This window comes from Trachurus trachurus (assembly GCF_905171665.1).
Source record: "Trachurus trachurus genome assembly, chromosome: 15".
Classification (NCBI taxonomy): Eukaryota; Metazoa; Chordata; class Actinopteri; order Carangiformes; family Carangidae; genus Trachurus; species Trachurus trachurus.
The window spans coordinates 28043191-28068295 of record NC_139906.1 but is presented as its reverse complement, the minus strand read 5'-3'; the positions used below and the strand labels follow the sequence as shown (position 1 = coordinate 28068295).

The 25105-nt window shown below is 42.5% G+C and overlaps 1 protein-coding gene across 1 annotated transcript; it reads left to right on the top strand.

Annotated features, from left to right (window-relative positions):
- Positions 1-741: 741 nt before the first annotated feature.
- Positions 742-23274, top strand: LOC310998085 (sodium/potassium/calcium exchanger 3-like). The gene is made up of 16 exons (XM_083987984.1): positions 742-878; positions 3511-3587; positions 5498-5572; positions 5824-5908; positions 6064-6167; positions 7261-7335; positions 7548-7573; positions 7660-7713; positions 7950-8077; positions 10192-10352; positions 13448-13688; positions 14656-14822; positions 15680-15794; positions 19176-19288; positions 22029-22094; positions 22197-23274. The coding sequence occupies exons 3-16, from the start codon at positions 5501-5503 to the stop codon at positions 22341-22343; spliced, it is 1554 nt and encodes a 517-aa protein (XP_083844110.1). The 5' UTR covers positions 742-878; positions 3511-3587; positions 5498-5500; the 3' UTR covers positions 22344-23274.
- The last annotated feature ends 1831 nt before the right edge of the window (positions 23275-25105 follow it).

Here is a 25105-nt window from a genome sequence, read left to right as displayed (position 1 = left end):
CCGCCGTGACACAATAGGTCTTCAAATAATGCAGTCCTCTGAAGGATGCCCCCCCCCCCCCCCCCCCTCTCTTTCTTAGTTCACTTCAAATTGTTTTATTGGTATGAACAAAAACATGCTGTTGCCAAAAGCAGCATACCCCCCCATCCCCATCCTCATCCTCATCCCCATCCCCCACCCTCTCTCTCCCTCTCTGCTCTCTCCTCTCCGTGCTGCTGTCACTTCCTGTGAACACACACTTGTTGTGTTCGGGGGTCTGGGTCTGAATCTGAAGCCGTCTGACTCACAGGCTCTCGGCGGTGGAGAGAGAGAATGTCACTGCACATTGGGTTGTCTTCATGTTACACAAGCGCATGCTCAGAAACACACACACACACAGCAAACAAACATGCACACAGATAGCACATACACACACACACACAGAGCAAGCCAACCAAATCCCAACACATACACACATACACACACACACGCTGGCACAGTGGGCTGTGGCTATTTTTAGCAGCTTGTATGCACCAGGAAACACATGATGACTGTGAATGAATAGGAGGTATATAGATGTCGATGCGTGGTGACTGGCTGCTGTCAGACAGTGATGGACAGGTGGGCGGGGCCGGGTGTCGCCAGAGCAACGTCTTACTCAACACTCTCTCCTTTGATTCCTATACTGATACTTAAGCAGTGGTGTCTGTCTGTAAGGCTCACAGGGTGGAGGTGGGGGGGGGGGCGCCGAAGTTCACTGAACTGACTGTCATGCTGATGAAAGGGGTTTGTGACACGGAGCATTATCCTGCAGGAGGGAGCCATTAGAAGATGGTGAACTGTGGCCGTGAAGGGATGAACGTGGTCAACAGCAACGCTCAGACTGTGAGATTCGGACTGTGAGTGATTGCAGGAGTTCCCACCCGTCCTGAAAAAAACTGGAAAAGGATTGACCAATTTTCCACTCATGGAAAATGAGAAAAAAAAGAGTCAAATGTCCCTGAAAAGCTGAAAAGTTGTCCTGGAAAATTATTGATCACATTGTGACATCAGCTACCAGAGCTCGATTTGACTTTTTCAGACCCCACTAAGGATTTATTTTCCAAAGAAGTGCCTAGCGAGGAAACGAGAGGCTTTGAAGGTCCAGTGTTTAATAATTGGCAAGGTTTATTGGCAAAATCTGAATATACTTCCCATGAATGTGTATATTCTTTTATATCTACATATAACAAGGGTCTTGCTTTAGAGTCGTGTCGCCATCTTGTGCCGCCATGTTTGTACGGCAGCTTGAACGGAAAATCCAGCCAGTCAGAGAGCAGGTTTTCGTTTCGTGAGTTTCGCATTCATAAATAAACCAACGAAGAAGAAGGAGGAAGGAAAGAAGAAGAGTAGGAAACAGCAGACATATTGTAACATGGTTTAGATCTTCACCTCATCGCTCCATGCTCCTGAAATACTCCCAGTCGTCCCCGTCATGGTAAACAAGTTTTTTGGACACTGTCACTTTAATGGGAGGGGTGAGTGCGAGCAAGTGAGTGAGCGCTGCCATCTAGAATTTGAATGCTAGATATCACGGTTTTCCTCCCATTTTACACACTGGACCTTGAGGTTGATGAGTGCTTTTAGTATTGGACAGCGAGCATGAAGGTTTTCTCCTCTGCTGAGTGGCAGATAGAGGAGCAGCTGTAGTGGGTGTGGTTCAAAAACAAAAACAACATGTTTGCGTTGTTCTATGATAAATTTGTCATAATTTCTAACCATGTAAGAGATTATTTCATTTTCAGTTCGAGCCATAGACTGCAGATCTTGAAATCCGAGTTCTGGGGGGGAGAGAAGAATAAACATAGAAACAAACGGGTTACATGTAGAAAATTAGGTACAACTGTGGAAAAGAACACTTCTCCAAAGCATAAAGGGATGGAGGATGTATTAGTGTATGGCGTAATAACATGTCTGTCACAACGTAGCAACTGAAAATGATTTCAAGAAAAGAGTGGGAACCTTGGATTGGTATTAAGGCCCAGAGTGAGCTGAGAAAACACTCCCCTCACCATTAAACCAGCAGCAGCAGCAGCCTGGACCTTGGACACAAGGGCAACTTCAACAGCTACTTGTTATGTAAAGCTCTGCTTTTAACTCACACCTCACCACTAGTCGAGCTGGATGTATTGTTTTGGGGTTGTCTTTTGTCTGTGTGTTGGTATGTCTGTCCAGGGCCGGCCCTAGGATTTTGGTGGCCCTAAACAAGATTTTTGTTTGTGGCCCACTCAAAGCGCAAACACCAAATCACTGGTTAAAACTGAATACAGACATGTTTGTGCCCTCTGAGGTTTGAGGCCATTTTCTTGACTTTTACATATTTTCTTAAATTTATCTTTTTAAGATACTTGCAGATGTAACAATACTCAAGTGTTTTATGTCTAAATTAGAACCTCCGCTGTAAGCACTCTGACGCCAGTTTGTCCTAGAACACTGTATAAAGAAATTATTTAGGCCAATGCTGGAAATTTGAGGTCTGCTTTTTGAAAAATTTCAAATCCCTTGTGAAAACACTTCAGTCATGAGAATGAACCGTTTTGGTGCTTGAAATAGGATATGAATACAGTAATAGATAAGTGTAGAAAACAAGTCTAAAATGAAATTTTGTAAGATTGCTTTTTGAGCACAAATGTTGTCATTCTGCCATTCTGTTTTCACCAAATGTCTCAAATGTGAGATAAAAGAAGCTGAATATTGACTTCAAATGACATATAAAGCTCATAGCGTGCGTGCAGACCTCAGGATGTTTAAATGACTTGAATGAACCCCGGTACCTTTCTGATCATGTGGCCCCCCACCTAACGGCTGTGGCCCTGAACAACCGCATAGAGTGTTTATGCCAGCGGCCGGCCCTGTGTCTGTCCCATTCTTATGGACACAACACCTCAGGAAAGTCTTGTCAGATCTTCTAATTTTGCACAAACATTCACTCGGACTCAAGAATAAACTGATCAGAATTTGGTCGTCAAAGGTCAAAAGTCTTCATGGATGGATATCGGGGATATAATTTGGAACTAGTCTAAATGATGGAAACAGACAAGCACAAGGAGGTGATTCTAGTTTGTAAATGAAACCTTAGTTCTTACGTGAATCTCAGTGACATCACAACCTGCAAAACCAAGAAGGGTTTGATCCTCTCACCTGTGACATGTGTTTATCTTCTATTTGTTTGTGTGTTGGTGATGTTCACACTGGTCTGTTCAACAAAATAGATTTATATCTGCTGTCCAGATTTGTCTCTGTCTCCTGTGACAGAGCCGTTCCTCCTGTTCCTGTGTTTTCTTTACTGTCGACCTTTTAACAGCCAACAGGTGAAACCTCTGCCCAGAGTTGAACTGAAAATCACTGAAGGGCAAAGGATGAACAGATTTATTTAACGTGTATCTCTTCTTGTTATGTATTTATTCAGGTTTCACCGGCGGAGTTAATATTGAATTTTTCATATTTTTCCTCCTGCCACTGTTTCAGGATGTGTTGTTTTTCTCTCCACAGCAATCCATGAATTCCCCAGAGATTACTTCACCAACCAGGAGCGAACTGAAGGAGCTGTGGGCCTGCACGTCTTCTGTGTGAGTGACACCTGCAGCGCTGCACGCTCCGTTTGATACTGTCTCTGCTTCTCTATGACAGCTTTTTCCTGTTTGTGTGTGGGTATAAATCGGTTTCAATACGGAGAAGGACAATCTTGGGAAAGAGAAGCAGAGAGGATCAAAAACAGCTCTTTAATAAATGTCACATGGTGAACACTTTGCATCATCAGCACTGAGATGTGACTTAAAAGCTTAAAGATCATGTGGAGTCAGTTTTCAGCTGTTTCAACAACAAAAATGTAAAGTAACAGACACAAGCCCCCAGGAAAGCCCATCTAAAACTCCAAGTATTATAGCATTATATAAGTCCAAAAACATACTATTACTACTACCACTACTACTAATATAATATAGTTCAGATGTCTTCAACAGGGGGTCTGTGGAGATACTGCAGGGGGTCATGAAATATTTGGTTGATTAGACAATTCTTTAAAGTATTTTTTCGTTTCCACATTTATGTTTAAAAAAAACATCTATTTGAATATCTTGTATTCATGATTATCATGCAATTGAAAGACACTGTCGATATTGGCATTGGTATCAGTCAACCAATCACACGGTATGTTCTTAAATGGCAGTGGCACAGCCTCCCTACCTGTTTAAAATAAAAACATGAATATTTGAATAGCTTAGTATTGAATGCACAATAACAAGGTATTTATAAATGGCACTAGGCCCTGTTTAATATAAATCCAGGCAGTTTTTGTTTCAGAAAATGCAAAATGTGAAGCCTCAGTTGTTTTGGGCTGATGATGAGGTAAAGTTGGAATGGTTCTTCAGAAAATAAGTCTTTACTATAGCTACTTTCATAAAAAGTGCCTGAACAATAAGAAAGGTGAATTATTTATGTGAATTCCATGTGGGTTTTTTTTGTTTGTTTTTGTTTTGTCTGTGCTCTGATGATTTTGTTTGTTGTCTAAATATGAAATGTGTCTTGTAAGCCCTTATAGGCTGGGCACCTTCATTGGTGCATGACATTTAAATAAATATAAATTCATTCATTCATTCATATAAAACACCTACATATGTAGTAGGGGCATCCGTGCTCCATCTTTCCATCAGTTTGGGGGTCCATTATCTGACACACGTTGAAGACCCCTAACATAGCTTATTATAGTCAGAGAATCCAATGTCTCATCTCACTGCTCTGCGGGACTGAGAGGTTCAGGAGTTAATTTTTCCTCACTGCAATCAGACTGTACAACACCTCAACCGAAGGAGGTGTCCAATATCTGCAATGTAAATCTGCTGTATTATAACTTACCCTCAGAAACTGCACCCTGTTCTTTCCATAGATAACACTATGCAGTGTCAGAGGCAAGGCTAAGGAAATCCTGCTACCTGTTTCTAGCCCTGCCTCATCAGCATCATTGGGCCGACTCTAAAGAGGAAAGAACTTTGGAACTATGCAATGAAGCATAAACTCATCATCACACACACACAAGTGTAGAAATAGTGGCATTTTCTACAAATACTATGTGAATGTGTGGGGGCAAGAAGAACTTTTAGTTGTGATGTTGAGAGTTGCATCAAAGCGATTGCGAAAAACTGTAATATCATCTGAGCCAGTGTCTAGATACACTATCCATGCTTAACTGATGCTAATGCTAAACCTGGCTCAGTGTTGGCTCTGAGATAACACTCTCTGTAAATAGCGACAGTTTCTATCAGTGAGGCAGGTAAATGTGCTGCTGCTCTGCGTTTTTCTTTAGACCATCTTAGGCTAATGGTAAATGTAAATGTAAATGTTATATTTAACAGCCCTTTACAACAACCCTTTTCAGTGAACCAACGTGCTTTATAATAGATAGTAAAAAAAAAAAGGAATAAATAAAAACAATAAAAACAATAAAATAAAATATAAGTCTCTCTCTCTGTGTGCCCTGCAGGCTATGTACATGTTCTATGCCCTGGCCTTGGTGTGTGATGACTACTTTGTCCCCTCGCTGGAGAAGATATGTGAGGTAAGATACCAGACTGTTCCTCTAATGACAGAAACTCACTGGTCTGTGATGGAGATCTGTTATTAACAGTGTCCTTCCTTCCTTCCTTCCTTCCTTCCTTCCTTCCTTCCTTCCTTCCTTCCTTCCTTCCTTCCTTCCTTCCTTCCTTCCTTCCTTCCTTCCTTCCTTCCTTCCTTCCTTCCTTCCTTCCTTCCTTCCTTCCTTCCTTCCTTCCTTCCCTCCTTCCTTCCTTCCTTCATTCCTTCTGTCAGCGTCTTCATCTGAGTGAGGATGTTGCAGGAGCGACTTTTATGGCAGCAGGCAGTTCAGCTCCTGAACTGTTCACCTCTGTCATCGGTGAGGAACACACACACACACACACACACACACACACACACACACACACACACACACACACACACACACACACACACACACACACACACACACACACACACTCTCACATATTTTGAGAAATGAACAGTAACTCTCTTACTGTCCCTGTGCCACAGGAGTGTTCATCACTAATAGTGATGTCGGGGTCGGCACCATCGTGGGCTCAGCTGTCTTCAACATTCTCTGTATTATCGGAGTGTGTGGGATATTCACTGTACAGGTACAGCACACATGCACACACACAGACATACATCATTTCAGTAATGTTCTTCTGTCAGTCTCATTTAAAGCCCCAGTATGTAACTTATTTGGCTTATTATCAGCAAAAATCTAATATGTCTTTCATAAATACGTATTTCACTGAAGTGGAATCACACCCGCATACAAATGAAAGCTTTCTGGTACCTTAGAATGAGTTGTTACAAGTCGTTACAAATACTAGTGGGCGATGCACCGAACCGAGGCGGCCATGTTGCATCGCCATTTTTTACGTTCAGTGGCAGCGTGACCGTAGGTAACCAAAGAAACTCAGTGGGCTCGGGGAGAAAGTTTTCCAGGTAGCGCCTGTTAAAACTGTCACCACTGTGTAGTGTGAGGAAGGACGGAGGCACTGATGTTGCATTCAGGTGCAGTCAGGCAGACGGCCGTCGGCAAAACAACCGGATGTCATTTTACTCCACGAGAGAAAGACGGTAAAACAATACCACATCACCATGACAACATATTGTCACACCTGTATTGTTTTGCCTCGTGCTGCGGACCACTTGTTTACATAGACGCTTGTTTATCCTGTTACATGCAGCGTCTGTTGTCTGTCTGACGTCTGCCCCATTTCACGTGAATGCAACATCAAGAATACTTTCGATATGCAACCGCACCGCTAGATGGGGGGAATTCCTACATATTAGACCTTTAAACATTTCAAACGCTGCTTCATTAAGGATGCCTCCAGAAGAACAGAGGAAGTCACTTTACACATGTGGACAGTGTTATATACAGACAGACAGATGTTGTGTCAAAGCCTCTGGGAAACATTACATTCATGTTCATTTTCTGAGAACAGTTTAGAGAACATTAAAAGCCCTGTATCATGCACACACACACACAGAGCTTGGTCTATCTTGTTAGTAGTGCACAGCAGTGAGCTCCTTGTGGGATGTGTTATTCAACAGGACAAAAATTGTCATTCAGTGTCTGCAGGTTTTAGTTGTCTCACTTCTCTCTCCCTCCCTCTGTGTGTGTGTGTGTGTGTGTGTGTGTGTGTGTGTGTGTGTGTGTGTGTGTGTGTGTGTGTGTGTATGCTTGCTCCACAGACGATTCGTCTCTCCGTCTGGCCTCTGCTCAGAGACTCTGTCTACTACACTCTGTCTATCTCTGCTCTTATAGTGGTGAGGACCAACTTCATATATCAACATATATGTGTATTATGGGACTGCAGATGGAAATTAGCTCTTGAGCTAACGCATTATTATTTTTTGTACAGTATGTTCATGAATATGCAGAGTCCCATTACAAATAAATGAATAAATGAAATGAACCACTTACCAGCTGTGTGTATAAGTCTATGATGTTCACTCGTCATTTTTCTTCTTCTCTACAGTTCATATATGATGAGAAGGTGGTTTGGTGAGTGGACTTTACGCAGAAGTATTGAATGTTTGAATAAATGACAGACAGTCTCACTGACACACACACACACACTGTGTTTTCAGGTGGGAAGCTCTCACGTTAGTCCTGATGTACTTCGTCTACATTTTCATCATGAAGTGAGTATGATCAGCGCTGACTGCTGCTTATCGATATAATAGAAATTAATAATAAGGTGGGAAACTTTCAACCAGATGGCTCTCCTTCAGTTTTTATTGTGAAATAACAAATATAATACAACATAACCTTCCTTAACCAGCGGGGCTAGAAGCACTCTGACCCTCTCACAGAGTGACATGTGTGTGTGCCGTGGTCTGAGCTGTCGGCTGTGAACTGAATTGCGTGTCCGTTCCAGGATGAATTCCCATGTGGTTCGTTTTCTGGAGAGGAGAAAGAAGAACTCGTCGTCTCTGAGGAACGGAGCGGCCAGCAACGCCGAGCTGGACGACGGATGTGATGCCACAGCTGTTCTCTTAAAGAAAGGTATTCACCACTGTTACAGCAAAGTCGCAACTGACTGATCTTTTTATTTTATTTTTATTTTATTGTTTTTTTATGACTTGTACCTTTTTTTATTTTTACTTTCCAACATTTTTATCCACGGCACTACATGGCAAACAAGACAATTTCCACACACACAAAATAGTAATAAAAAGAAAAACCCTCCCACTAACATTTTGGTCATCTCTGTCAAATCTAAGTTTAACCCAAAAGAGTTGTGATGAGGCAGTTAGATCTTATAACTAAAAATAAGTAATCAAATAAATATTTTTAAAAAATGAGTTCATTGTATCAGGTCCGTAGTCTCAAGGTATTTGCCCTACTTCAAATGGTACATTTCTGTGTGTCATTCTTTCATTCGCTGCTACTTTGCCCAGTTCGATCATCCATTCCTGGAAAGGCTCTCCAAGCCTTTTCCAGTTCCTGAGGATGATCTGCCGTCCAGTCATACCTGCAGTCTGTATGCAGTGTTCCAGTGGTTGGTTAAAGGCAGACAACACTTCCAACACTACCCTCTCCTAATTTCTATAGTTTAGGGCAAAACACAAATTCTCTTTTCACAACACCAACGATAACTCAATGAATCTTTTTTCAGTATTCGTTAATCTTAGGGCAAGACCATAACACATGTACCATTGTAGGCTACATTCTTCTATATCGCATTTCCAACAGGTAGCTGGATCTTTTAAAGGTACATTGTGTAGGATTTACTCCCATCTAGTGTTGTGGTTGTATATCACAAGCAACTCAATCGTATTTTTCATGCTGCATTCACGTGAAATTGGGCAGACGGCAGACGGACGACAGCCGCTGCACGTAACGGTATAAACAAGCCTCTATGTAAACAAGTGACAATATGTTGTCATGGCGATGTGGTATTGTTTACCTGACCCACGTTTTACCGTCTTTCTCTGGACTTCTGTGACTAAAATGACATCTGGTTTGTTACCGACGGCCATCTGCCCGACTGCAGGTGAATGCAGCATCAGTGTAACGCTCCATTCCTCCTCACTGCGTTACCACGGTGACTTTTCACAGACGCCACCTCGACCTGAGCCGACAGCTCCGGTGTCTCCGCTGAGTTTCCGTGGTTTCCTACCGTCACGCTGCCACTGAACGTAAAAACATGGAGACACCACATGGCAGCCAGCACCGAGCTTACCCGCTCCATGTAGATATGAATGATATGAACGGCTAATTCAGAGCTGAAAGGAACACTTCACTTTGTTGATGGGGGGGATTACTGATTAATGAAAAACAGACTTTTGAACCAAATAATCGATTTTCGTGAATAGATAACAGGAGAAGTTACACAATGTCCCTTTAAACCAAGTCTAGAGAGCCTAATCAAGGTCCAGTAGAAATGGTGTAACGTCGTAATTTGCATAACCCTGACCTTCAGGTCCCTTGACATTATTCCTTAGTTTCCACAAACCTTGATCCATTCTCGTTCATCACATCACACCCCCAGGTCTCTTTCCCAGGCAAGTCTCAGGGCCGCTACCCCTGCCTCACCTCCACAGTCCATTAACATCCTATAGTATTTAGCTGCTTCATGGCCTTTGCCCAGTATCTGGAGAATTTTAATTAACTTGTCTGCTGGTTTTGGGGAGTGTGAGCTCGACCCAAAAGTCTTCTGTAATAAATGGACACCCAGATCTTAAAGGGACGAGGAGTTTCTCCATCGGCAGAACGAAAAATTCTGCAATAATAAAAAAGTCTCATATTAATGTGGATGAATCTACGTTACCCACACTTGTTAATGGGCCCATTTTCGATAAATATATCGTTTTGTCTGTATCGTTACGAATGAAAACATGAGTCGGTCAAAGAATTTCACGGTGCGCGGAGGCTCATAAATGTAGTGTGAAAACGCTTCGCTTTTCCAAAACTCCTCATTGTCCCTTTAACACGTGGTCCGCTGACTATCTTCGTTCAGAGCCCACTAACACCTGACAGCCTCCATCAGACTGTTGTCATGGAGATAGCTCCACTGTCAAGAACATCACTGTTGAACTTGGACGTTACATGATGTAAATAGACATGTCGTGTAGTGGTCATATAACACGTGTGTGTGTACGTGTGTGTTCCTACAGCCAACCACCACAGGAAGACGTCGGTGCTGATGGTGGACGAGCTGCTGTCAGCGTATCCCCACCAGCTGTCCTTCTCTGAGGCCGGCATGAGGATCATGATCACCAGTCACTTCTCCCCCAGAACCCGCCTCACCATGGCCTCGCGGATGCTCATCACTGAGGTGAGGACAGACACGCAGACGTCTACAGCGGAGCTCCCTGGTGGAAAAAGGAGGGGGGGGGGGGGAACAAACAGATTGCTGCCATTTCCAATTTGAGTGAGGCTGCAGGGTGCTTGTCTGACAGCTCCTCTAACAAGGTAATCTGCTGCTGCACACAGGCCACAGCGCAGGTGGATATCACAGGGAGAACGTGCCCCTTCTTGACTATTGTGACAATTAAGAATTCAAAACAAGGCAGTTTGAAGTTTCAAATGAGTTTGTCCCAAACTTTGCCTCACAGTAGTTTGGTTCACCGGCTGCTACTCACCCAGCGTGAATAATTGTGCCTTAGAGAAAAGTAAAATGGATGTAGCAATGTAATGCCAGTAACCCCCCCAATAGTATTAAAGCCAGTTCATGAAATTCTCATGAGAAAGAAATGAGAATTTAAACCATGAAGGTGTGATTGACAAAGGAGACAGACATCAGGGTTACTAAGAACCAAAAGACATAAAAAGCTCTGTGTTGTAAATCCACAAGGTTATTTAAAGATTAGCTCTAGATGTTTTTAAGACAGGAGTAGAATTGCTTGATGAGTGGGAGGAAATGTGCTTCTGACTTGTGGTGTGAACATCCACATAGTGTAACTGATCATAGACCTGAAATTCAATGTAAACCCACCCAGAGAAGAGACTAAACAATACTGGAAGGAAGTGGCTGGTGAATGTAGGAGCAGACCATAATAATCTCCAAGGACAAGGAGCAGTCGACAAAGACATCACAAACATCCAACAATTCTTTGGTGTTAAAGGGATAGTTCACCCAAAATTCAAATTTCATTATCTCCTCCCCCTCATGTGGACTAAGGGCTGGGAGAAGTTTCAGAGTCCTCCGTGCCTTCTCTGAGTTACAGCGGGGCTCCGTGCAGCACTGCATGTCCATATGACAGTTGCGAATGGGGCTCACTTTTCTTCGTCCTAAAAGACACACCAAAAAAACTCCCAGTGTTGCTCTGCCGGAATCTCGCGTGATTTGCGGAGCCGTGAACTACAGGCAAAGCAGTGAACTGAGACACTGGGAGCTTCTGCTACAAACAAGCTTAAAACATAGACTTATTTAATTTTTTTCGAAACAATTTCTCATGTTGGGGCTTCCATACAAGAGGGACATTACAGTCGAGCACTATGGAGGTACCGTCATATGGACATGCAGTGCTGCATGGAGCCCCGCTGTAACTCAGAGAAGGCACGGAGGACTCTGAAACTTCTCCCAGCCCTTAGTCCACATGAGGGTGAGTAGATAATGAGTGAAATTTGAATTTTGGGTGAACTTGGTTACAGCAATAACAAGGTCATAGTTAAGACAGGTAAGAGTGGAAAAATACATGAATAAAATAGACATATACAGGATCACATACTCATTTGCACTGCGAGGCTTCATAGAGTATCCAATGTCTGTGAGCTCAGGTAAGGTAACTCAGTACCGGTCCCATGTCTTATCAAACTTATCTCCTCTATCTTCATTATAATCAGAATCAGAAAAAAAAATAATCTTAGTCTCTCCAGATGTAACGTGTTAGACAATTCTCCCAACCACAAAGTTATGTACTGTAGGCACAGAGTCCATTTTCCACACGTGTAAAATCAGCTTTTTTGCAATCACCGTCCCAAAGTGAACGGCTCTTCTTTCACATTTATTGACAAGGGGTGCAACACCTTTGAACTACCAGCCATTAACCTGCCTTTCAAACAGTGGAAGCTCCTCTCAGATGTCATAGCAGCTCAGTCTGCACATGAGTCAGTGCATTATCAAAGCTCAGAAGGGCACTGGAGACACACAGCAGAGGATCAAAGCACCTGCTACTGGTCGACAAAACTATCACCCAAGACTCTTACAGCCAGACTGAGCACTGCGCTGACCGACTACAGGGAAGACTACGACTCAAGGCCCCACATATGGAAACTGAGTGGCTCTGAACTTCTTAAGCCAGATCATTTTAAGTCTATAATGATACAGTGAGAAACCAAGGGAATAAGACATTCTTCTTTCATCGGCAAAATGAAGAGACTTAAACAAAACCCACAGAAACACGTACAGATGTTCATTTGGACTTAAACTGGTTCTGAGAATTGCCTTAACTTTGACAGATAAACCAAAGTCCAGTGTTCAAGGTTCATTAAGTAAAAAACACGTGAATAAATAAGACAGCATTAAGTCCACAGCAGCAGCAGTAAGGGGGTTTGTAAATCTCTCTGAAAAGAAGCTGTGGCTTCAGCTGCTGTCCTGGGTTTGTTGCTCCTCAAGTGAAGATGATTCCCTATGTATATACCTACATGTAAATATATCTAAAGAAATACATGTATTAAAACAGTGATTCCCAACATTTTTTGACTTGTGTCGTGACCCTATTTTGATATCACAAATTTTTGGCGATCCCGCGATCATGTGCATGCGCCAGCTCAGATATTATGTGACATTTTATTTGAACTCGATTTATATTCAAGAAAGTGAAAGTATAAAACACAGTTGTTTAAGATTGTGTGTGGTGTTTTTAATCATAATTTTAAAAAAGAACAATAATTAGTTAAAGGGATAGTTCACCCAAAATTCAAATAGCACTCATTATCTACTCACCCTCATGTCGACTAAGGGCTGGAAGAAGTTTCAGAGTTATCTGTGGCTTCTCTGAGTTACAGGGGTCTCGGCGTAGCAGTGCATGTCCATATAGTGGTTGCAAATGGATACCACTTTTCTTCGTAACAAAAAGACACACCAAAAAACATCCAAATACCTCCATACTGCTCGTATGTAATGTCCGTCTTGTATTGAAGCCCCGACATGAGAAATTGTTCCGAAAAAAATAAAATAAGTCTATATTTCAAGCTTGTTTGTAGCGGACCCTAAAAAAAATTTATGAGTATTTTTTTAATCAATTACTAGACATTTCAGGCGACCCCATTTGAATTTCAGGTGACCCCTCGTCGGGTCCCGACCCCAAGGTTGAAAAACACTGTATTAAAGTGACTTTATTCCAAATGATTTAAATTGGAGATCTGTCTGTTTTCATCAGTGATATTTGTACCTAATCCCTCTCACTTGTGTGTTCTCTGATACAGAGGCAGCGTCTGATCAACACACGGACTCTGACCAATGGGGACTCTGACGTTCCAGGGAAAGGAGGAAGCAGGTGGGGCATCGAAAACGGGCTGTCGGGAACGGAGAGGGGCGTCAGCGTTCGCCACGACGACCGGGAGGCGGGAAATGAAACGGAGAACGAGGACAACGAGAACAACGAGAATGACGAAGAGGAGGAGGAGGAAGATGGAGAGGGACCGTTTGTACCCTTCCAGTGCCCAGGTACCGGGTGACACAGAGCCTCAATCCCAGTCCTGTGTGATTCATCTTCCCTTCCCTCTTCTTTCCACACTGTACTCTGTGTGCACAACCTCTCATTTATTCATCCTTATGAAACGGAAAGGTGAAATCCGGCAATCTGATTAGGCTAAGGGGGCCGAAGAACGCCCCTTAGCCGTGGTATAATGAGCATATACCATGGCCTGTCGTGATATATTGCTTGAAGGGACAGTTCACCCAAAATTGAAATTTCATTATCTACTCAACCTCATGTGGACTAAGGGCTGGGAGAAGTTTCAGAGTCCTCTGTGGCTTCTCTGAGTTACAGGGGGTCTCGGCGTAGCAGTGCATGTCCATATAACGGTTGCAAATGGATACCAACTGTCTTCGTAACAAAAAGACACACCAAAAAACATCCAAATACCTCCATGCTGCTTGTATGTAATGTTCGTCTTGTATTGAAGCCCCAAAATGCAAAATTGTCCCGAAAAAAATTAGTCTATATTTCAAGCTTGTTTTGTAGTGGAAGCTTCTCGAAGCTCCTCTTCCCGGTTCGTCCAAATTTGACAAACCGGGAAGAGGAGCTTCCGCTACAAACAAGCTTGAAAAATAGACTTATAAAATTTTTTGGGATGTTTTTTGGTGTGTCTTTTTGTTACGAAGACAGTTGGTATCCATTTGCAACCGTTATATGGACATGCACTGCTACGCCGAGACCCCCTGTAACTCAGAGAAGCCACGGAGGACTCTGAAACTTCTCCCAGCCCTTAGTCCACATGAGGGTGAGTAGATAATGAGTGAAATTTCAATTTTGGGTGAACTATCCCTTTAAATGTCACACCTGGTGATAAAATACACACCCAGCATCAATGTATAAAATATGAAAAGAACCAAAAGCACTCATGAAGTTGATGACATGAACAGGTGTATCAGTGCCTCAGTAGTGACAGTCTGACCTGTGTGTTTGCAGCGGGGGTGTGTAACAAGCTCAAGTGGCTGCTGGCGTGGCCCCTCCTACTGCTGCTGTACTTCACCATCCCCAACTGCTCCTCACCTCGCTGGGAGAACTACTTCATGCTGTCCTTCGTCGCCTCCACCATGTGGATCGCCGGCTTCTCCTACATCATGGTCTGGATGGTAAGAGCCAGGGGAAGGGAGCGGAGGGTCAAACTAACAGTGGTGTTGTATCTCCTCTGGGTAGCTGTGGTGTAAAGTCTTTCAGATCATTGACAGCAATTAAGAATGGATAATAAGTCTGGTCATCATTAAAACAGAAAAGAGCTGACAGTCTGATAAAGACTGGTAAAGAACAGAGGAGCAGGAGAGAAGGTCTGCTACTGGAGGTTTATAGTGAGAGTTATTTACAGTGGCATGCAAAAGTTTGGGCTCAGCTGATCAAAATTTCTGATAATGTGAACAGTTGAGCAAGTGGAAGATGAAATGATCTCCAAGTTACAGATTTACAGGCACATTTCCTTTACACACACACATACACACACACAAACACACACACACACACACACACACACACACACACAATTTCATCTTTTACATTTTCAAATCCACAGAAAAGGAAAAGGGCCCTCAGCAGAGGTTTGGCTACCCTGCATATTAGTAGCTAGTACCCCCCCCCCCCCCCCCCCCCCCCCTTCGGAAACTATCACAGTGTGTAAATAGTAAATATCTTGTCTGATACCTTGGTCAAAGTTATCTGAGAGCTCAAGTCTCCTGGGTTTCCTATTCTAAATTAAAAATAACACACTGATATAGATTAAAATGTTGGGGGGGAAAAGTGTTTCATGTTTAACTGTATGCCTTTTGGAGATCATTTCATCTTTCACTTGCTGAACTGTTCACATTTACAGAAATTTAGACCAGGAGCCCAAACTTTTGCATGCCACTGTAGAAGTGCATTGACCATGAAGAGCACATAAACAACAGAAATGTAAGAGTTAGCGCTGTGACGAAGAACACGTTCTGTCTCTGTGTGTCAGGTCACCGTCATCGGCTTCACACTCGGCATCCCTGATGTCATCATGGGCATCACCTTCTTAGCAGCCGGCACCAGCGTACCTGACTGCATGGCCAGCCTTATAGTGGCAAGACAAGGTAAACACACACACCTACACACACACACACACACACACACACTCCCCTCATATCAAATTAAAATAGTTCCCAGGTGTCTTAAAGACATGTCTATGACATGATACGGTCAAAATCCCCCAAGGATCAAACATCACAGCTCTTTTCATCCGCTCTAAACAGCCCTGTTCAACGGCTGGTTTCAGTGTCTGTCCCTTTAAATGCAAATGAACCACTTCTCACCCAAATATATGTTAAAGAGGCTTCAAAATGTGATCATTTTACCATCTGGGTCCTTATGGTGCACTGCATACCTGTCACTGAAATGCACACAACACGGCAAGTGTGGATATGAAATATGTGAATTGAGACACAACAATAGATGAGGGTTCCTCCTTTACTTACAGCAGGTTGGAGATTTTCAAAAATGGCTCTATGCATCATGAGATTTACAGTGCTGTCTCCTGATTCACCTTATTGGTCAGGGATGCCACAGTTTCAAGCAACAGGTCAAGCTCAACAAGCTAACAAGCACACTGGACAGGAGCTACAAGTAAAGAACATCCAGCAACAAGCACAAACAGAGAATGCATTTGGAGCAGTGCGTCATTGTGTTTTTGAGCAGTTTATTGTTGAGGGTGTCCTCACCCTTCAGTCAAACACGTGCTCTGCCTCATTTTGTTTACAATGAGCTTCTGAATTAATCCCAGTAGTTTGGTCTCAAAAGCCAAAGGCTCAGTCCCAAAGCTTTTCATGTGCTTAGTGAAACTTCAGCTGAACATAATGGCATTAAAGTCTCTCCAACAGGTCTGGGAGGCTGCTCTTATGTTTTTTTTTTTTGTGACATCTCTACTTCAGGACATGTTAATTTTTCTGTGTTTTTCCCTCACTCCCTGTGTCAGAAATGTATCCTCAGAAACAACCCTCACTCTTCTTCCAGACATTTAATAAAAATGTGCTATGTCACAATTGTGTTGTAGTCCAAAGAAAGATGAATTCAAATTGACTTTGTCACAAACTGAAATAAGGTTTTTTTTTTCTTATCGCATGAAGAATTTATGTGTGTTAGCAAATATAGAAAATACCAAGATGCTAATGCAAAAAAGAGCATTAAAAGGGTCATTTATCAGTGTTAGTAACAGAGCATATAGATGGATTTCTTTGTATTCTGTGTGTATAATCTGTAGACTAATACACCATGTTGTATACTGTATATTACATGACTCCTGTGTCTAAGTAGAAGAATAACATTTTCATTTGACCCATCTAAAATCTACAACAAGTAAAATGCAGGGTATCAGACTAGATTCTAAGTAAAGTGTAAAGTACCATCATAAGGTGACATTGTGATATCACACACACACACACACACACACACACACACACACACACACACACACACACACACACACACACACACACACACACACACACACACACACACTAGGCCTGTCACAATTATTACATAATCGCCTGATTGCAATCATTGTGCTGATCGCAATTATTTTGCATAACGGTTAAAATGGTTTCCATCTGTTTTCATCTGTATAAAAACAGCTGGATGAAACTAACAGAAATGTCAGATCTCATCACTATTTCTTTGTCGTTTTCCACCGTTTGAGGTTTGAATGATGCTCTTTGGATGACATCATCATGTTGCACCCCCTTCTTCTTTTTCTTCTTCTTCTTCATCTATGGTTTAATGACACAAGAATCAATGGAGGAGTTTAATTTCTAATATTCAACGACAGCATTTCAATGAGCATCTATTGACATTAGAGTCATGGATTTAGTTGCAAAGCCAATAAATGTCTCTTTTTCTTCATAAGGTGTATGAGTCTTTATGCTTGTAACAGTGGCATAAAATGATGAGAAAAAGACAATTAAATTGTTAATCACAATTACAGTTGTGCTCAAAAGTTTACATACCCTGGCAGAATTTGTGAAATACATGGCTACATTTCAGAAACTATAATGCAACAAAACTTTTTTTATTCAGAGTTAGTGGCTGGGCGAAGCCATTTATTATCACACAATTGTGTTTGATCCTTTTGAATCCTAATGATAAGTGCAAACACCAAAATGGCCCTGATCAAAACTTTACATACTGTACCCTCAAAGTTTGACCCTGATAATATACACACAGATTCACACAGACACATTTAAATGGTTACTCAGGGTAACTGTCCACGCCTGTAACTTGACTGCTTGTAATTTGTGTCTGTGTATAAAAAGTCAATGAGATTCTGGGCTCTTGACAAACACCTGCACATTTCATCCATTGCTGCACTGACTTTGCTGGATTTTGAACCATGGGGAAAGCAAAAGAAATAATCAAAAATTCTGAGGGAGAACGTTGTTAAATTTTATAAAACAGAAAAAGGATAGAAAAAGACATCCAAAGATTTGAGAATGCCCATCATCAGTGTTCAAGCTCTCATGAAAGTGGAAATTGAGAGTTCTGTTCTGTTGATAACAAGCCACTGTCTGGTACCATCAAACATTTGTTGGTCAGACTCTCTGATGATCTTTTTATTTAAATGATTGTGTCATTTCTGGATGTCTCAATAGTTTAATTTGAATCCCATTAAAAATAAGAGTAATCTGTTTTGTCTGATCACTCCTGTCTTCCTTAATGAATGGTACACAGTTACAAAATCTTCCAGGGTACGTAAACTTTTGAGCACAACTGTATATGTATGGCAATAAATCGTCAGCTAAAATTTCATGATTGTGACAACCCTAACACACACACACACACACACACACACACACGCACACACACACACACACACAGTGACAGCACCAAACTGATCTGACTGAGCAGCTGATTGTGGTAAAACTGTAAAACTGTGGGACTACTGTACCAGGTTGCACATAGGCTACACCCACCTACACAGGCCAAAGCAAATCAAAGTGAAGTCCATATTAAAGAGCAGAGAGTGGAGGAGATGACAGGTAGAGGGGAGTGGAGGGTGGGGGACATGCTGTCATCTCTTTCCGTTGTCTCTGCTCTGTCTCTGTGGTTGGCCTGAGAGAGAAAGGGTGTGGAGAGGAAACACAGGCCGACAGGGTCCCTTCCTCCATCCTTTCATCTGGCCTTTTTCTTGCTGCTGCCATCAAATATTTAAACGGCCCTGTCTGTCTGTCTGTGGGTGATTGTGTGCCCTGTGTGTGTGTGTGTGGGACACACACTTGCCACCACAGTTTAGTCATCCATCCTTCTTTTTTGTAGCTGCTCCGTCTTTGTTGTTTGTTTCAGGATGTCAGATGGGCAGGTGACTCCAATGATCACAAAAACACACACACACCCTTCCCTTTTTACTTCCCACTCACTCTGTACATTTGCCTCCCTGCTCCCCTTGGTCTCTGCTGCTCTAACACTCTGTCTGTCTCTGTGTTCAGGACTGGGAGACATGGCAGTGTCCAACTCCATCGGCAGTAATGTGTTTGACATCTTGGTTGGACTCGGTCTCCCCTGGGCGCTGAAGACCCTGGCCATCGACTACGGCTCTGATGTAAGCGTTGTTCCCCACGCGTCCTCTTCTCTGCTTCTTTGTTCATAAATCTATAATTCTCCAACTAAAGACACGAGGACAAACTTCACTGGAGGAGTGGATGTGAGATGTGTCGGTGATGACTCAGCTTTTGTTTCACTGCAGCTTTGAAACCATAGGCCCCATTTATCAAGGCAAAAAATGAGATCTGAATGTGTCTATTTGATCAAGATGAAGTCGTATTAATCAAAGTTGTTCATTCACAGTGAATGATGACTCCCACCTGTTACGCATTCATCAGTTTAAGGCACACAATCAGCCAGGCTCATCTCCAGAATCCAAAATATGGTTGTTTAACACAGCTGTGAGCCTCACTGTGCAGAGTTACATGTTGTTGATTCAGACAGGAAAACATCCCATTGCATGTGGGAAAGTTTCCCTGGATGCAATGATGCATACGTTAAAGGGATAGTTCAACATTTTGGCAAATTGGCCCATTGCCATAATCCCCATACTGTAGTTTTAGGAGTAGGTTTGTTACCTTTAATTGTTGGTGCAAGCTGTTTTTAGAACGGCGGAGCAGAGCCACGAGCTGCTCATCAAATACACAATCCAACAACTCCAAAACGCTCTGGTGGACAAGTTGTGACTTGAACATTCACCACGCTATGAGATAATAACAGAACATTTCTAGACGGAGTTGTTTTCGAGGCAAATAAAAACTGCCCCCGACGGGAACAGGCATCAGTGGTTTTGCATGAATTTACCTCTAAAACAACTCCGTCTTGTAACGTTGTGTTATTATCTCATAGCGTGGTGAATGTTCAGGTCACAACTTGTCCACCAGAGCGTTTTGGAGTTGTTGGATTGTGTATTTGATGAGTTTGATGAGGGAAACCAAGAAATCCCATGAGCCTGCGTAGCGTAGCTCTGAGCAGCTCGGCTCCGCCGTTCTAAAAATAACTTGCACCGTCAATTAAAGGTAACGGACCTACTCCTAAAACTGTAGGGATTATGGCAATGGGCCATTTTGCCAAAATGTTGAACTACTGTATCCCTTTAAGTTCCTGACCTCATGGTGTCTTATATTGACGTCTCATAGCAAACAAAGTGTTTCACAGGTTAAAAACATACACACAGGAAGAATATGGTTCATTGACAGGTGATTGACACAGAATAAAAGATCTGTAGAACAACATAACATTGTCACACAACTCAGAAATCAGTTTCAATTTGCTAGATACCTACCAATTAAAGTTAGTGATAGTGAAGTAGCTGATGGATCAGAGAAACAGTAGGAAGCAGAAGTGCCCCATTTACTCTGAAAGAGCTGATTTGAAGCAGAATACAGGAACTTCATCATCATTACTACATGTTTGACACACTTTCAACCCATTCCTGTTTCTCTGCAAGCTCAGATATTTTTATATGCTACATTTTATTTGAACTTGATTTATATTCAAGAAAGTGAAAGTATCGAATATAGTTAATATTGTCTGTGGCGTTTCTAATCATAATTTGAAAAAGAAAATTTTTTTTTTTACAGGAATTTTCAGGCGGTTGATAAATACTGCTCTAATGCCTTGCATGGCAGCACTGTTCCTCACTCCCACCAGCAGATGTCCCCACTGAGCTGTGGTTTCAAACGCTTTGAGTAATCAACCAATTTTGACACAGCTGTGTTGAAAGTGTCATGGTTTGTGAAGCTCCACGATGGAGTGAGGCTGAGTTCATTGACCTTTTGGCCACCGGGAGCCACAGAACACACAGTGACTGACCTGGAGTCAGGTCCAGTACCAACTGTTTTCGCCAGTCTTCTTCTTCTTGGTCTTGGTCTTGGTCTTGGTCTTCTTCTTCTTCTTCTTCTTCTTCTTCTTCTTCTTCTTCTTCTTCTTCTTCTTCTTCTTCTTCTTCTTCTTCTTCTTCTTCCCATGCATGAAAAATCACCAAACCAATCGGCTTTATGCACAGCTCCACTACTTCCTGAAATTAGCCAGCTCCTTTATTTCCTGTCTTACATTATTGGACCAACTGATTAATCCAGGTGTGCCTGACCATTGTTGTGAGGTCAGACACACCTGGATTAATTTCTAAACGTTCTAAAGCTAATGTTTTTCGTTGTCTGCTCAGAATTCCTAGCCTAGAAATCTAGCTGCACCCTAGCGGCAGCAAATCTATTTGCTCCGTAGGTGGGTCTCGAAACGAGCCATAGGAACTTTTTGAGTCTCGAACACCGTTTGTGTTCACCAATCACAGCGCTCTATCTGTTTAGAGAGTCGTTGGGCGGCTTAACGCCATGACGACATACTTGCGACGGTGAAAAACATGACAACATGGCTTTGGCAAAGGAATCGTTTGAATCGGCGTTGGCATCAACTTTGAAAGAATTAAACTTGTCATTTTCTTTAAAAGTTGAGCAAGAAACTGCACTGAAGGCATTCATTTCGAAGAAGGATGTATTTGGTGTTTTGCCGACGGGATATGGGAAAAGTTTAATCTACGTCATCCTGCTCTTTGCTCTGATTGGTCGTAGCTCTACCCTATTGGTGCAGAGGCAGTTTGAAAGACAGCCTTCATCCCGCCCCCTGGATTGAGCCGAGGTCTACCGGTCGTTGCCAGACTAGACATGTTAATGATATAGTCTGGCTTGTAAGGCTACAGAATTGCCTAAAATGTGTCTAATGTGGAGCTGAGGAGCAGGTTCAAGTCAAACCTCAATGTCTGGACGTGAATGTTAACGTGTGATGTGTTCGTCCCGCAGATCAAACTCAACAGTAAAGGCCTGATCATCTCCGTGGGGCTCCTGCTGGCGTCTGTGTTTCTGACTGTGAGTATACACCAGCTGCTCCCGACCTCAGCCTGCATCAGTCTGAGTGTGTGACAGCTGCTGACTCCCTCTCTCTCTGCTGGTCTGGTCTGGTCTGTGCAGGTCCTGGGAGTTCACCTCAACAAGTGGACTCTGGACAAGCGTCTTGGCGCCGTGTGTCTCCTCCTCTACTCCGTCTTCCTGTGCTTCTCCTGCCTCATCGAGTACAACATCTTCACCTTTGTCAACCTGCCCACCTGCCGGGACTGACTTGACTGCACACGCACACACATATACACCCACAAACACACACACACACACACAAAGACCACAGATCTGATTTGGTGTTTTCCTGCGAGACGAGCTCTCACTCCGCTCTGTTTTTCTCAAGAGCAGAGGGACGGGGTGGAGGTCAGCGGGACTTGTCGCACCCCCTCCCTCACTACAACTACAACAACAACACAACCAAACCCACTGCTTCGTCTTCTCTCTGTGTTTAGGTGTGGATGTGGTCACGTTTTTACTAGCTGCTAACCTGAGAGGACAGGTGTGTCTGTACGGATAAGAATAATAAGCGATAATAAGGACGTAGGGTGTAGTTTAGTGCTGTGGTGCAGATGATAAGGATGAGGCTTTCAGACACACTTATCTTAGTTTCTGTCCTCTTATCCCTCACACACACACACACACAGACACACACACACACACACAGAACCAGGGCATTATCCACTCACCTTTTTATATTGACCTTCAGCAGCACCACAGCTGTAGCGAACGTGTTTTTTATTGGAGATGAATTAGCTTTATGGAGAGTCTGTCTTTTTTCCCCCCTGTAAATACTGCACCTTTGTAAATAACTCCAGATGTTCCCAGATGTTCTATTAATGAATTATTTATTCAAGTCATACGCACATTCTCTTCTTGTGAACCAGAAGTCCGGACCTCAGACAGGTTCCACGCGACCACTCATGTACAAAGAAGCACAATTTTAACCCGAAGCCGTCTGCTCCTGTTGATTTCGGTGTTTGATTTGGTTTAGCTGCGTCGTTCAGTTTAGTTATGTGTGTGAGTGTGTATGTGTGTGTGTGTGTGTGTGTGTTTAAACAGATTCAAAGTTGCACTGTGAAGAGCTGAAACAACTGTTCCCGATGCATGCTGATTATGAGGAAAGGCATCCTTGTAAAATGAAGCAGGTTCATATGAGATCATCATGTGAGGGCAGCGGTGGGGGGGTCAGAGGTCGGGGGGCTGGGGGCTGGGGGCTGGGGACTGTGTGTGTGTGGGTGTGGATGTGTGTGGGTGGGTGGGGGGTATTATAGCCTGTACTGCCACGTAGGGACTGCTTCTTCTCTTCTCTAAAACACTGACCAAATAGACTCAGAACAGCTGAGCCAAGGTGTTCCCTCCCAGCTGTACGTCCCCCTCCTCCTCCTCCTCTTCCTCCTCCTCCTCCTACTCCTCCTCTTCCTCCTTCAGTGGTAGTATTGTAGGAGTAGAGTAAAGATGCAATATAAAGCATCAGGACTTTATTACCCCAGCTTGGATACTTTAAAGCTGGGTTTTATTTTGTATCCGGGAGTCGTTTGTATTTTGTAATGACCGCTGTTTAGATTTGTCAGCTATGGTAGGTTTGTGCTACATAAATATTCCTACTAGTTTTTAGAGCATGTACAACGTGGTTTGTGAGATTTTTATTCTGCTGCGGGACAGAGACACAGACACAGAGGAGTCTTCCTCAGAGACGTCCTCCTAACACGTCAGCGTCTCCTGTCTGACTCACAGAGGGGGGAAAAAAAAACCTAAAATAAACCGACCTGAGCTGTTTCAGGAACATTTTTAATTTATTGATCAGTAATATAAACTATCAGTTGTCTTTTGAATGTAGAAGTCATTTATGGTGTTTATGTACGATAGGTATTTATTGATCTCAGAGACAGAGCAGAGCCTCTATACGATGTGACCGGGAACAGGGTTTAAAACGTGTGTGTGAATCTTCTGTAAGGCAATAAACACATGTGTAAATAAGACACGTTTATAATAGAGTTTAAAAAAGATGTCTGTCGGTGTGTAGCACAGCTCATCAGTCTTTATCAGTGACGACACAATCAATCCGAACAGGACTGTTATTAACATGAATTAAATATCATCAAAGCCACGTTTCACAGAATAATCAAGATAAGACCAACTGTTGAAATCACTGTCGGACTGACAATGGGGACGATGTCCTCTTCTTTACACAGCAGTAGCATACAGTAGCACACAATGGACTATTTCATGTACAGGTCCCATTACATCCTTATAATCTCTTAGAGCACCTAGAAGAATTGTCTGACATGGTACTAATTATAGAGAAAAGAGACTTACAGTAATAATGTTATGACTTGTTGGTCAATTACCTGTATTCATTTGAAGTTTTGAAAAATGAACCTGTTGAGTTTATACACAGATTATTTCCAAAGGGATTTTTGTGGAGGTCCATTTCTGTTAGAAAATATTTCTTTTAATTATCGGCAGAAACAGAAATTGAAGAAAACAACTCAATCAGCCGAAAGCAGTGAGGAAAAACAAGCAAGCTTCAAAAAGTTGAGCAAAGCACTTTACATAGTCCAATCGTCTATAAAGGAAGAGTGAGACTGGTCCGGTTTCACTCTTGTTCCATCATCGCGAAACCTGCAGGGACTCATAGATTCCTTCCCACTCAAACTGAGAACAGTAATAAGAAAGCACAAAGTGATGTGGCACATGCTGTGTTTTTAAAACTGCGTTTTTGTAGCTGATTTGAGTTCATGTTTCATGGGAAACAGTTACAACAATGATGTTATTGATGAAGTGAGAAGTCGCTTTGGCAATTTTAATTTTACCAGTCTGAGTAAAATTCTTCATGTTTTCTATTTACATATAACATTTATCTAATATATCTATATACACTTCTCAAAAAAATAAAGGGAACACTTAAAGCAGATATCAGTGGAATGTTTTTGTTAATATAAGTCCTAAATAGTCCTATTTTCCGTCAGCAATCACTTACATGA

Coding starts and splice junctions, on each gene's coding strand:
- LOC310998085 (XM_083987984.1), top strand. CDS start 5,501: ATGTACATGTTCTATGCCCTGGCCTTGGTGTGTGATGACTACTTTGTC. Junction 7,714..7,949: donor GTCTACATTTTCATCATGAA/GTGAGTATGATC, acceptor TGTCCGTTCCAG/GATGAATTCCCATGTGGTTC. Junction 22,095..22,196: donor TGGCGTCTGTGTTTCTGACT/GTGAGTATACAC, acceptor TGGTCTGTGCAG/GTCCTGGGAGTTCACCTCAA.